At 42.0% G+C, this 14,501-nt stretch overlaps 1 protein-coding gene across 8 annotated transcripts in view; it reads right to left on the bottom strand.

Annotated features, from left to right (window-relative positions):
- Window positions 1-3,256: 3,256 nt before the first annotated feature.
- The window catches only part of MYO9B (myosin IXB), a 241,293-nt gene continuing 230,048 nt past the window's right edge, over window positions 3,257-14,501 (bottom strand). For 7 of the 8 annotated variants that reach the window (XM_077475522.1, XM_077475525.1, XM_077475527.1 and 4 more), the window contains 3 exons: window positions 14,137-14,270; window positions 13,910-14,037; window positions 3,257-12,538 (listed from right to left, as the gene is read on the bottom strand). In XM_077475522.1, coding sequence (XP_077331648.1) covers window positions 12,126-12,538; window positions 13,910-14,037; window positions 14,137-14,270 — 675 coding nt within the window. In that variant the 3' untranslated portion in view covers window positions 3,257-12,125. Of the gene's footprint in view, window positions 12,539-13,897; window positions 14,038-14,136; window positions 14,271-14,501 lie in introns of all 8 variants that reach the window. The other variant, XM_077475529.1, reaches the window with a different exon arrangement.

The raw sequence follows: 14,501 nt of genomic DNA, 5'->3' as shown, positions 1-14,501 counted from the left end.
AAACTTTCAGCTGACTACATTAAGGGTAGCATGAAAGTGGAATGAACCATCTCCGTAAGATTGCACCCAGCAATTTCTCAGATTGCGGGGCTGAAAAAGGTTCATCTACCGTTGTTTCCTCTGCAGAGGAGTAATCGGTTTGTCTTTCCTCCTGATCGCCTGAGGGTAACACCTCATCCTCTATCCACCGATCCCCTTGCAAAGGGTCTAAGGTGGGGAAGGGGATCTAACACGCTTCCTATTCAGTTGGATGCAATTGAAGCCGCTAATCTTCCCTCTAGGCCCTACAGGGCGGAGGAAAAGGCATCTTCAGTCACATATACAGGGGCTGAGATGTGAGAAGCATCTGCATCACCAATTTGTTCCAATGACTCATCCTGGTTTGCCCCAACTGGTATTTCAGGAGAGGATGCAGTGTGGAGGCATGGCTGGAGTTCCCAGCGCCTGGGGGTGAAATCTTTGGTACCTTTTATGAGGTGTTTTTTTGGTAGACATAGTCCTAAGCAGAAAGAGCAGAGGAACTATTTAAATGCACAAATCATTGAACAATAGTCTGACAGAACAATGCCGCTATACAAGTTCAGTCTATAGCTGGGAAAAATAGGATTTTTGTAATCATTGTAAAATTATTTTCTCTGAAGTTTGACAGACACAGCTCCATTAATCTTGACAGTAGGGTTATTACGCCATCTTCAGGAGAGGACTAGGCAGAACATGTAATACATGTGAAAAACAGAACTGTACAGTTCCGCCCAGGGGGGGCGGTCCCTCTGGCTATAACCCCTCAGCCTGCTTCTTGCAGCTCAGTACATCAACAAGTAGTATAACATACTATAGGTGGGGTGGGTGCTGTGTCTGTCAATGAACTTCAGAGAAAAGGATTTTACGGCGAGTACAAAAATCCTGTTTTCTCTTTCGTTCATCGACTGACACAGCTCCATTAATCTTGACCGTAGGGACGTCCCCAAGCAGTGCCATAAAGAGGGGTGGAAACAGAAAACATAACTTCACCCACAACCAGAGGTGCAACTAAACAGTGGAGTCACCCTCTGAAGCGACCGCATCAGAACTAGCAGTCAACACATGCTTCAAAATGCATTGACAACCAAAATGCAACTTTCTCCAACAAGAAAAAAAAAAAAGTGTAAATTGCAAGTGTAAACTTTGCAGCCAAAACAAGCATCAGAAGATGCAATTACATCAATTTTGTAGAACTTTGTGAAAGTGTGAACGGATGACCAAGTTGCCACCTTACACACCTGGGAGACAGACGCTTGATCTCGGAAAGCCTAAGAGGTCCCAATTGCCACGGTGGAATGGGCCTTGACAGGGAAGGTGGGCACCTGCCCTTTCAGGGTGTAAGCCTGGATCTGTCTGATCCACCGTGCGATGGTGGTCGACGAGACTGCCAGACTTTTTTTTTTGGACCAACTGCCAAAACTAGGGGAGCCGTGGCAGACAGATATACCCTTAGGGTCCGGACCACATCCAGAGAATGGAGGGCCACCTCCTTAGGGTGTTTTGGCTTAGGACACAGAGATGGTAACACAATGTCCTCACTGAGATGGAAGGCCGAAACCACCTTCAGAAGAAAAGAAGGTTGCGGACGCAACACCACCTTATCCTTGTGGAAAACCAGATAAGGCGACTTGCAAGAAAAGGCGGCCAACTCAGAAACCCTCCTGGCATATGTAATAGCCACTAGGAAGACCACTTTCTGAGAGAGTCAACAAGGGGGATTTCCCTGATATTCTCAAACAGCGGTTTCTGAAGCGCCGATAGCACCAGGTTCAGATCTTATGGGGTTAGAGGTGGTCATATCGGAGGGACTACATGCCAAACCCCTTGCACCAAGGTGCTCACCAATGAGTGAGACGCCAGGGGTCGTTGAAAAAAAAAAAATAAACAGCCAAGGCTGATATCTGCCCCTTGATGGTGATTAAGAACAGTTTCTGGTCCACTCCTGGATCCTGGAAATTGAATAGGTGTGCGGACGCCACCCCATCTCCTCACACATGGAGATATAAGCCTTCCACGTACGATGGTATATCTTCCTAGAAGAAGATTTTCGTACCCTCAACATAGTGGAGATTACAGAGTCTGACAGACCTCGGTTCCTTAGCAGCTGACTTTCAACAGCCATGCCATTAAAACCAGCGACGGTAAAGCAGGATGGAGTATCGGACCTTGTTATAGGAGGTCTTCTCGCATCAGCAACCGCCAGGGACCATCTGCCACCAGGCATACTAGGTTGGCGTACCAGGGACGCCGGGGCCAATCTGGAGTGATCATTATTACATAGAATCCCCTCGGCCTCCACTCTGTGAAGCAGATGAGGCAACAGTTTGAGCGGAGGAAAGGTGTAAATCGGCCAATACCTCTCTCATGGAGCCACCAACGCATCTGCCACCTCCACCCAAGGATCCCTTGTTCTGGACACGAACCTCCGCACCTTCTGATTTAGCCGAGAGGCCAGAGGATCCACATGTGGTGTGCCCCACCACAGGCAAAGAAGCCTGAACACCTCTGGATGCAATGATCATTCTCCTGGGTCCAGCATCTGGCGACTTAGATAGTCGGCCTGCGAGTTTTCTACTCCCAGGATGTATATGGCTGACAGGGCCAGTACGTGTCGCTCTGCCCACCAAAGGATGTGAGCGACCTCTCATGTTGCAGCCGAGCTCCTTGTTCCTCCTTGATGGTTGACATATGCCACTGGATCCTGATCGGACACCCTCGTAGCCTCATTGACTATAGCCTGATCGCTCGAAGCTCCAGCACATTGATCGGTAAACTGGGATTCCTCCCTCGACCAGAGGCCCTTGGTCGACTGTTCTCCCAGCACTCCAACCCAGCCGGTCAGGCTGGTGTCCGTTGTGATCACCGTCCAATTAAGAGGCAGGAGCGATTTCCCGGACCGAAGTGCCGGAGACCTCAGTCACCAGAGAAGAGAGTGCCTGACTAACTGGCTCACCCAGATATGTCGATCCAGGGATAACGGAGATTTGTGCTGTCGCTGATCGCTGTGTCAGCTCACAAGTGTCCAAGAACAAAAACCGTGTTGTTCTGAGGCACAGGAACCAGCACTGGGGAGACAAAAAAGCCATGCTGAGGCTACTAGAAAATGGCCGTCCTTGCATAGTAAAAAAGTAGTAAAACAAACATTCCAGTTTGGCTTTAACTTCTACTGTAACAAGAAAAACATACAGGCATGCTGTTAAGGTGACTACATCATTAGAAAACACAGCAGAAAATGTCCAGTTATATGTTTATTAACAAAGAAGTTTGTATGTATTTTACACATACAAGACATGGAAATTCATATCCAGCAAGTCTATACATCTATATACATTAAGACATCTGTAAAACAAATACTTTAAAGTGGCTGGCTCTATGACCTTTAATGTGGACCAGGTCTGAATCAAGTTTTTACATCTGCATTGTGTGCTTTGACTTTATTTATATTGAGTGGGCATTAGCAAACATGTCAAATATTAAATCAATATGACGAAAGTAAGGCTAATACATTGATCACACATTCTGGAATTAAAAATGCGATATGCCATTTAAGCAAGGTTGTTAAAAAAAAACAAATGCTTTGTCAGGTCACAAAATGCAATATTCTTATTAAAACTCTATGGTGCTGTGATGCACTATTTTTGTTTTTATGTACTAGTCACCGTGTCCTTTGCATATCAATAAATATTACTCTGTTGTACAAGAACCAATCAGTTCCAAGACTATGAAACATCTCTCAAATGTCCTCTGAAAGGTCAAACCGCAAAATACCTGGCATGTAACACAAGTAGCAGCTGTAATGTAACTAATTCTAGAAAGAAAGTTCTAAACTTTAAGTACCAGTCCATCTAAAACTGATATTGCAGTTAGGGAGGACACTGCTTTATAATATTTAAAAAAATAAAATCAGAGACCCACCTAATGAACAGTCTTAGCAATGTGAGTTACTGTATTATGAATCTTGGTTCTATGAATTGGTTACAGCAGTAAATAAAAGATAAGATGTGCTTTTTGGCTTCCCTAACCCAACTACAATATAACCCTTTGCAGTAATATTTTGTATCCAGGAATTATCTGATCTAGCCTGGGATATAGGGGGACAGCATTCTTTTTCAAGTGGACCTATGATTAAAAGGCACGTATAAAAGGAGATATACACCGATTAGCCATAACATTGCGACAGCTAAAATGAATATCATCTTGTGACAATGGCACCTCTGAACATGTTGCCCCTATAAAGTTACTGTGTTGAAAGCAGACAAAATAGGCAAGCATAAAGATTTGAGCACCTTTGACAAGGGCCAAATTGTAATGACTAGACGACTGGGTCAGAGCATCTTCAACACTGTAGCTTTTGTGGGTTGTTTACAGTTTGTGGTGGTCAGGACCTACCAAAAGGTGGTCCAAGAAAATAAACCCAATGAAATAGCCATGGGACAGCCAAGGCTCACTGATGCATGCAAGAAGTGGAGGGCGGCCCAATAGAAGAGTTACTGTAGCTCAAATTGCTGAAAGGATAATTTTGGTTCTGATATAAAGGAGTCAGAACACACAGTTCCTTGCAGTTTGTTGCATAATGGGCAGTGTAGCCCCAGACTAGTAAGCATGACTATGCTGACCCATGTCCACAGCTAAAAGCACCAACAATGGAAATGGACCACGAGGAATGGAAGAAGGTGGCCTGGTCTGATTAATTCAAGAATGGTTTGAGGAATACAAATTTAAGGTAATGATTTGCACTTAAAATTCTCCATATCTCAATCACACTGAGCATCTGTGGGGTGTGCTGGAAAAACAAGTCCACTCTATGGAGGCCTCACTTCACAACTTACAGGACTTTAAGAGGTTTTAAAGGCTATTTAAAAAAAAAAAAAGAAACATGTCATACTTACCTGCCAGTATTGCACAGAGCGACCCCAAACCTACTCTTCTGGGGTCCCCCGCTGGTGCTCTTGGCTTCTACTACTATGAATGCGTCACCATAAGAAGCTGCTTCTAATTGAGGTGCACATGCAGGCTGGCTCCCTAGCATATTTGTCCATAGACACAAAATGTGCGGCTCAACCCCACCACCCGCTCTCCGTATTTGCTTGACAGCAGCATGAGTCAATGGCTCACCCTGCTGCCCCTCTGTCCTGTGAATGCAGGGAGAGAGGAGAGAGAATCTATGGACATACACAGCGATGGATTGAGTGAGGCAAGTACTTAATGGGTGGGGGGGTGGGCATACAAATACAGGGACATTTTTTACCCTAATGCAGGGAATGCATCAAGGTATGAAAATGCATGCATTTACAACCACTTTAAAGGATCTGTTCCTGATATCTTGGTGCCAGATACCACAGCATACTTTTACAGGTCTAGTGGAGGCCATGCTGTGACAGGTTATTGCCGATAGGTGTAGAAACACATAATGGTACATGTATAAAAAGTTATCTGATGTGACACACTTCTGCACAGCTCCAATAAAATTTGCTGCATTTTAATATAATTATCTCCTATGAACATAAGCACCATTCAACGGCGATAATGCATTTTTTCTTGATATATAAAAAATAATACTGCAATATAGCCACTAGACAGCACTTCCAATCTTAGGTGATAATTATAATACACAGACTGCTGCAAGCTTTATTGGAGCTGTGCAGAAGTTTGTCAGATTTATTCAAACTTTTTATACTTAGCCCTCTTAAAGCAGTGTTAACGCGGAGCTCAACCTGAAAAAAAAAAAAAAAGCAAAAGTCAGCAGCTACAAATACTGCAGCTGCTGACTTTCAATAAATGGACACTTACCTGTCCAGGGTTCCCACAATGTCGGCAGCAGATTTTGAGCAATCGCTCATCTCTCGGCTGCCCCTCGGTCAGGGAATCAGGAAGTGAAGCATTGCGGCTTCACTACCTGGTTCCCTACTGCGCATGTGCGAGCTGTGCTGCATGTCTTTACTGGTCCCCGTTGTGTTCTGGGAACTGTGCATTTCCCGGATCACAACTGGGGGGGGGGGGGGATGGGTGCTTGGTGGTCATCTGCAGCTAGCTATTCCCGGAAGTGGGTGCAGATATCTGGATTATACAGGTATCTCCACCCCCTCCCCCCTAAAAGGTGCCAATTGTGGCACCGGAGGGGGGAATCCGATGAGCAGAAGTACCACTTCAGGGTGAAACTCTGCTGTAAACCCAAAAGCAAATATTTATTATATTGCAGCTTACCAAACAATTATTCAATGTGATAGCTGCATTCATTTTCTTTTTAAGGCTTGATTTCCTCTATTTACATCTGGTGATCTAGATAGTAAGTCTGCTGTTCAGTAGAAATCCTCTTGCAGTTACAGGGATGAGACAGACCATTTAACGCTGGCAGGAGTGCTTAAAATGACCAGCTTTTATGTAAAACCTTTACACCAAAAAGGAAAAAAAATGTTGCTGTAACTGATTGTAAAGCTGGAGCTATATTAGCCGGAGTTTGGCTTCAATTTGTTACTGTATTTAAATCTAGTACTTTGAACACTCCCCTCCCCCTAGACTGACAATGCTGCTGCCCAAATCTGCTCCGTGCTCATTCATCCAAAGTGGTGTTACTGGCCATATCCCCAGGTAATAACAGAGGGGAAAAAGCCTAAAAAAAGAAACAGCCACTGCTTCTAATAAAATCGGTAACCTGCAATATTTTACATTCTTGGTTAGGGTTTAATACTGCTCTAAGTCTATACAAAATAACATTCTGTAAACATGGAGGTAGTAGCACATTTAGCACTCCACACAGATCCTTGTACCAACAAAGAATAGATGACGTTTTCAATAGAATGCACACTTAAAAGCCTGGACATGCATAAGAAAATACAAGAAGAATAAGAAAAAAGCTTTTACTGCTAACGCCTTACATTCAAATCTGTAAAAAAAAAAAATATATATATGCTTGTTTTAAATAAGGGAAGGTAAATATGATTTTATGAGCAAATACAGATGTGAAAAAAGCTTTAATTTATGCTCTTACCCAAGCTAGGCCAATTTCACAAGAATTTGCATATCTTTATATTAGAAGACTATTAAATATCCAATAGATTTACATTGTTTAACAAGCGAACAGGAGTCCTGCAAATTTCACAAACACATGATAGATAGGCAAGTCTGATGCCACATTCACTCCCATCCATTTTGTGCAGATGCATTTTCCACTGGAATGCATGTAATAAGCTTTGTACTGTGCTTTGAATTCCATGTTGACAGACACGTTCATGTTGATGTGCACCTTTTTCCATGCATTACGTGTTAACACTTTTCCACTGCTTTTATTTTAAAAGTATATGCATTAAAGAGCTGTGCGTGCAGGATTAAAATGATATCTTAGCATTTAAAGTAAAATCCATTTTTTGAGGTCCACTGAGAGACATAGAAATTCAGATACAGTCAGTTAAAACTGCCACCTACAGGAAGATTGGACACTGGCAAACCAAGAAATTGTTAGCCAACATGTGGCTGAGGTTTCTAGTAAAGAAGTGCCAAAATAATGAAAATAAACACAGAGGGGGTGGGTCTTGTGTCTCTTAATAAACCAAAAGACAAGACCTACAACCTGATGTGGTCAACTAAAAATGTTGGGGACAAACCCAGAAGGAACAGGTCCCAAGCAGAGACCTAGTACAAAAAAACATTCCAAGCGAGAAAGCACAGTCAGTCTACATGGAAAGGCCCAAGGCATTACGTTGGCCATATATTATTTGCTTTTTTTTAAATAAAACATCTATGCATTTCTCAATCCACACAAGTGAGTTGGATAGAAGAATCTTCCCTGCTGGAACACTGTAATCTGATAGCGGAACCCACCTTTGTCAGAATATACTGATCAGCGGCTGCAGCCGGCTGATTAACATTTTCCAACAAGCTGGTTCGACAAAAGTAGCTCTGACTTCTGTCGAACAGGCACGTTCCCTGCTGAACCAGCTAAATATGAACCCATCTATGGTCAGTTTTACACCTCCAATCCTTCAAATTAAAGGGGCGGAATCTCAATCACAAAAAATAGGGGTTGCAATCAACCTTGCAAACAAGATATATGGGAGAATTTATGGTGTCAGCACAAAACAATAGCTGTCAAAGGGTGTGAAGTTACTCCTGAAACTGCTAGAAAACAAGGATTTGATCCCATAAAATTCAACATGACTTAAAAGGGGGTAGGGTACTAACACAAGGATAGGCAGGAATGCAAGTTAGTGAGTTAGGAACCACCAGAACATCCAAATGTGTTACTTGGCCTTGCAGAAGAATTCTGTAGAACCCTGAGCACAATGCTTGAAACCAACAAGCACAATATCCTCCAAGGTTTAATGGAGTATTAACAGCCATTGAACAGGGGACAGGAATCTTGACAGACGAGTTTCCCTAATTAGGTGCATGTCCTTGAAAATTCAGGGTGGCTCTAGGACATCTAGTGCTAATTACTACTTGCCACATAGCATACGAGGCACACAAACCTCACCTCTCCGTGTGAAGACCACTGGGTCAACATCCCAGCAGCATACACATCAGACCCATGCAGGACATAAGCTTAAATGTATAAACAAGCCATCACAACTGAAGCATATGACTCCAGACATTTGTTTACATGCTCCATGAAACAGGGGTCTACTCCAGCAGTGGAGAGATCACTTTTGAGGGATCCAACCCAATTTGACAGATTAATGTCATTGCCAACACAGTAAAAAGAACAGAACCAGTCAGTATAAGGTGGGTTGCAGGAAACCTGCCCGTCAGTAGAATCCTTACACATAAGCAATTATGCGGGTCAGTGGTGGATCAGCAGTAGGAATAGAGGCCACCCTTTGATAAACTCCTTCTCAAAGGCGAATAATTTCAGCACACTTTTAGGTGGGGCCCAGAACCCTTCAGGGTGCTTACAGTTAACATGGAGGAATACCTCAAATACTGGGTATAGTGAAAAGGCAGCTGTAGGAGCGCTAAAAGATCCAAGAATGGAGACAGCAGGTCAAGCCTTCAAATACAGGAAAAATTGCACTGGATCAATAAGGTATTGTAACTCTGATGTGATGGCAGGAGACTGTGGTGTCTCAAAATGAGTCTACATGTTGCCAAAAGATGGACCTAGATGTCCCTGAAAGAAGGGAATTCACCTCGCCCAATAAAGCTCTGGAAGAATCCGATGATGCAGACACCAAGTTCCAGGACCAGATTGCTGGCACAAATTCCCTCAGAAGATACCAAGTAATCAAACCCAGAACTAGTAGGGAGTATGGACCGGGGTCACTCGTAGTAGCAGGACTGCCCCCTCATTGCCTACGTGCAAACATGTTACATAATGTGACTAGCCCCAAGGTGCAAGACCTCAAGTACTCACAAAAACCAGGCAAGTGTCCAATACTCCTTTTGTGGGTGGTAGTATAACCTGTCTGCATCTGAATTCATGTGTCCCTTAATGGATGAGAAACAGATTTCTGCTGTAAATGATTGTCCACCACCTTGACTGACCCCACTATTGAGTAACACACAGCACTGATATAAAGGAGGATCTTTAGAGTGCTGAATGTATTGCCTGGAAGGATTTCTTCTCAGTGTTAATACCCTGTAGCAGGTGGATACTTGTGCAGAAAGAATTTCCAGTTAGACTGGAAAGTTAATGATTTTGACAAAAGCAAGTTTTTTTTTTCACATTTTTGCTAGTGCTTCTTCACATGGGAAGAACACAAGCAGGCTTTAATAATAACAACTGACTACTGCAGGGACATTCTAATGTCATGGTAGGCATACATTAGAAAAAACAAAGGATTTCATATCTGGTCCATGGATTGTGTAAGAACAAGGAAGGTCACTCTGTTAGTGCTGCACACCAAGTTCATTATGCGAAAACAATCTCTCGGCAATAAGGCACTTTGACACTTAGGGGTTACATAAAACAAATATAAAATGTAAGCTGTGCAAATTACAAACCTGGAAACTGTAACGGTACTGTAACAGTATAAGAAAACCGCTAAATAACTTGCGTACCATTTGTTCCATAATAAATTGAAAAAAACAAAAAAAAAAAAAACATATTTCCAGTCCAGTAATAAGGGGGCATTGCCCTTGGTATTATTACTCACTTGTTCCAGAGAGAGAAAACTAAAGTAAATGCATTGCTTGCACCAGTAACATAAAATGTCCGATTACTAAAGATCTAGGCATTTAAGGGGAAGCTCATCATATTTAAGGAATGGTAACTCAATTTCTTTGTCATAAGAATATTTTTAAAAACATCTATGTAATATTGTCAAGGCCATGCTTAATAAATGTTAGGCTCACTTCAAGCAAAAATGTATTTTACTGTATGAATAAGCGCAATTTTGGAATGGCTGTATCTTTCCATATCTGTGTGCAATATGGCAATGCAGAGCCCATGGGTATAACAGGTCCTGAAAAACTGTTGTGATTTCTGTGTAGCCGCAGGAATAGAAAAGGCAAGGCACATGAAACTGTCCACTGCCAGCATGAGGTTGTAACCATGCCTGCCTAAAACCTTTAGTTGTTTTAACTGTGAAATGCTGCCACCCAGAACTCTTGGCTATTTTATTTTGTGTGGTTTATGATGGTACAGCCCACGTGCAACGTTACAATTAAAACCCTCTGGCCGCATTTGAAGCTCTATCTCTGCAAACTCTCTCACATGATCTCTTCATGACTGTCAGGATTATATATCAGTCTCCTAGATCTCAATGGACAATCCTATAATGTGCAATTGTGCAGCAACAGTACACAAAGGGTAAAGCTGGCTATCGATGTATCGAAATTCAGTTGGTTAAGCAACTTTGATCAAATTAGAGAGAAGTCGACCTATTGAATGGCTTCTCTCCAACAGAAACGTTGGAAAATATTCTTTTAATTAGCGCTGATCAGTGTAATCTAACACAAGAGTCTCACTGTCAGAAGCGCAATGGGGAGGATTTCTTCATTCACCTCAAATGTGTGGATGAAGGAATCCATTTGATCCAAGCAATCTATGGCCAGATTAAGAGATCACTGACACAAAGTTTACAGCACTTTTGTCTTGATAACAAGGTAATTTTCGACGCACAGACTGCTCCCTATTATTGAAGGGTCTAATGAAAACAATCATAAATTAGCAAGAGAAGCAGCTTCCGTCAGATGTTTGCCATCGTTAGTGATTTTCTGCTTAGGAATGAATTATGTTTGCAATCCCAGGGTAGCAAAGCTACACAGGTCCTGGTTTAGACAAACTTCAGGATGTACAGCATAACCTAATTTCTTGGGGCCCATTCACACTTTAGCAATTCCTTGCAGTGTATTAAGGTAGCCCATTCATACATTTTAGCAAAGCACTGCACCACAATGCACAGTATTTGCATTGCACTCTACTGTACAGCAAGATGGAGGGCCATCTCAATGAATGGTACTACAGCGACCTTTGAGCAGGTTTGTTGCGTAAATATACAATTGTGAATGGGCCCGAAGAGCGAGTAGTGCTTACATGAGCAAGGTAAGCCAGCTTTAATAACTAATAAGTCATAATGCGGTTCTCCGGCTTCAAGTAAATCATCTTGTGTCACTATGCACAAAATCGTGGGTTTCTAGAGATTTTAGGTTTTCTACTAATGCTCCTTTTAGACCCGTGTATCTTGCACGCTTTGTCTACTCTTTAAAACCAAAACACTTAAAATAGAAGACCCCAACCTCCATCATTCTCAAACAATATTTTGGCCCGTTACAAGTTTTATATATATATATATATATGTAAAAAAAATGGCAACATTTAAAAAATGCTAATGTAATATATGTTTAAAAAATATTACTGTAACAAGGCAAAATAATCTCACCTTTGGTCCTATTGTATAACAAAACTGGAATGAAAGGATTGCATCTGAATAACCTACAATACTGTAGGGAGGGTAACACTCACTCCTTACACACACTTTATACATTCATCTTAATACAGAATCCTCATACAGATAGGCAAACACTTTATATATCTCACATAATCTTTTGCCATTTCTACTGGCATACAAGCTCGAATAATTTCAAACCTCTGGTTCAAGAAACACGCTTGTTCATTATAAAACATGACGTTCATACAGTACATCTTGCATTGTTGATCAGAAGATGTTTTAGAGGTTGGACTCCTCTGAGCAGGGAATCTGGAGGTGAGGATCTGAAAAGCGCCGTTTAAGTTTGGCAGTGGGTTCATATTCTAAAGTTCCCTGTGCAGCCCCCAGCTCTGTTCCTTCAGGGATATAGACAGACTGGATACTGTCTGTTCTCCTCCCAGGCTGTTCCCTCCTCCGAATATTACTGGATTCCTCAGAATAGTCTACTGCCTTTGTTAACCCAGGAGGCAGTTTTATGTTGGCATTCGGCATTACAGGGCTACGCCTCGGACCCCTCATTTTAGCAAGAAACGAGGACGGTCTACGCTTGACAGTTGTTGGAGGCACAGACAAAGTGAAGAGAGGTGCTTTGGATAGAAGTTTGGGATTCTCAACTGGTTGCAGCTTAACAGCAGAGTCCGTCACACATGTTGCTGTAGAAGAAAAGGTGACAACTATGTAAGACATATTCTTGCTTGCCTAGTGATTGCAACTGCATGCATTAATTAAAAGGGACATGTAATGACTTCAAATCTGGCCAAGCAAGTAAACAGAATGTAACAACTGAGCATTACATAGCTTTTTCAAATAATTGCAGTACTAACAAAATTTAGTTCACGAATGATCTGCCAACATTCCAGACAGCTTCTCAGGACAATGTTCTTCAAGTTTGTCCTGGACTAGACTCAAAGTCAACGTCTGTGACACATAAAGAATGACATGCACTTGCATTGTGGAAAATGTTGACCAGAGTCACTGTCAATTCTCATTTCAAGACAATCATTGCTAACCTTATTTAATGGGTTAAGCTAGCTGTCTATGCAAGCATAAGATTACTTTCAGTTCTGAGTATTTGTTGTACTTTTTTTTTTTTTTTTTTTAAGTATAAGCTTCTTTTAAGATGATACTAAAGATTTACCATTCTTTTAGAAGGTAACTGTTCAAACATGGCTTTTTTGTATGAAGGTGTAGTACACGGTTATACAAAACTACCCCAGGGAAATTTCCTTCTCATGTGATTTGTTTACACCTGTTGCCATTAGTTTTCTATTATAAAATGACCATCGTCTTATAACTAAAGCAGGAAGACTAGGAAGCAGTTAGAAATTCGGAAGGGACTGGGATTTGTGTTGTGCGAGTTCCAATACCAGCATAGGTCCAGTTCAGTTTCCCTAAATTCTCACCATGAATATAAATGACCAGAGAATTGTCCTCACCCAGCAAAAGTAGAGTAAAGCCTGGTACACAGGGTACGATTGTCGGCAGGGGATTGTCTGTTGACAGACTGTTGTTCTAAAACCTTGCCGTTAGTACGCATGTTGGAGGCAGGCTAATATGTTTTCAGCGGACAGCGGTTTGACATCAGATTTTTGTATGATCAGTAGGTCGAAGGTACAAACACACATGTTCGGAATCAATGCTCAAACACATAATTAGCTGAAGGGGCCCAAAGGGTGGCCCTCAAGAGTTGAAATTCCTCACAGTACCTCACTACGTTTGTGTTTGTGGCACGACAATTGTGCACTGTTAGTATGCAAGACAAGATCCTGGCACATGCCCTTTGACAAAAATCAGACGCTCGGTTGGCCAACAATCATACTGTGTGTATGAGGCTTAACACTTCAAATACCCTTATACCTGATTTTGGCAGAAAAAAAAAAAATATATAGGGGTTGTAAAATGAGTTTCCCTGCACAAAACATGTACCTTCTAAAAGCTCAAAGGAGTATAAGAAGGTTGCAACAAATTTGGCATGCAGTGCAGTAATAGAAGTAATATAAGGGACACACTACCTTAATACTGACCTTCCTTTACTGTATGAACAGGTCTATCATCCAATAAGCTCTCAGTGCTATTTGAAGTTTCAGAGTCCATATTCTCTTCATCTGATCCACGTGGTTCAAGCTCCGGTAGCCGGTAAGTAATGTCCTCTCTGTAAAAAAGAAAAATTGGGGAGAAAACATGTGATGAGAACATCATTAATCACTACACTTGGGGATCTTCCTGTTTGTATATGGCAAGTCTCACTTACTTCTCATCCTTGATAGATTGTATCCTCTCTATCAGGAACTCTGATTCTCGGGCTAAGTCAGGGTCTGTCAACTGCTCCTCTTTTACTGCCACCAGATCAGGTAAACCATTTCCACTGGGAGATGGGCTCTTGTTCTGTCATTTAAAAATGTAATTAAACACAAGTACAATATACAAGTGTTAAACCCAAAACTTTGCATTTTGAGTGGTGAATGGTTAGAACCCCTGTGTGGTTTTTACTGTAGTCTATGTCCCTGCTGGGGAGATTCATCCCTCTATTTGTCCTGGTGACCAAAGTGAGGGAATATCCAAAATGTTAAATTGTCTGGTGATGACCAAGAAGGAATTTACCATCCTTTTGTGAGA

The sequence above is a fragment of the Lithobates pipiens genome, unplaced genomic scaffold (assembly GCF_037356315.1).
Source record: "Lithobates pipiens isolate NorthernLeopardFrog02 unplaced genomic scaffold, aLitPip1_a1.2 Scaffold_13, whole genome shotgun sequence".
In the NCBI taxonomy this organism is placed as follows: Eukaryota; Metazoa; Chordata; class Amphibia; order Anura; family Ranidae; genus Lithobates; species Lithobates pipiens.
The sequence above is the reverse complement of the archived record's forward strand: the minus strand, read 5'-3'. Positions and strand labels throughout refer to the sequence as shown.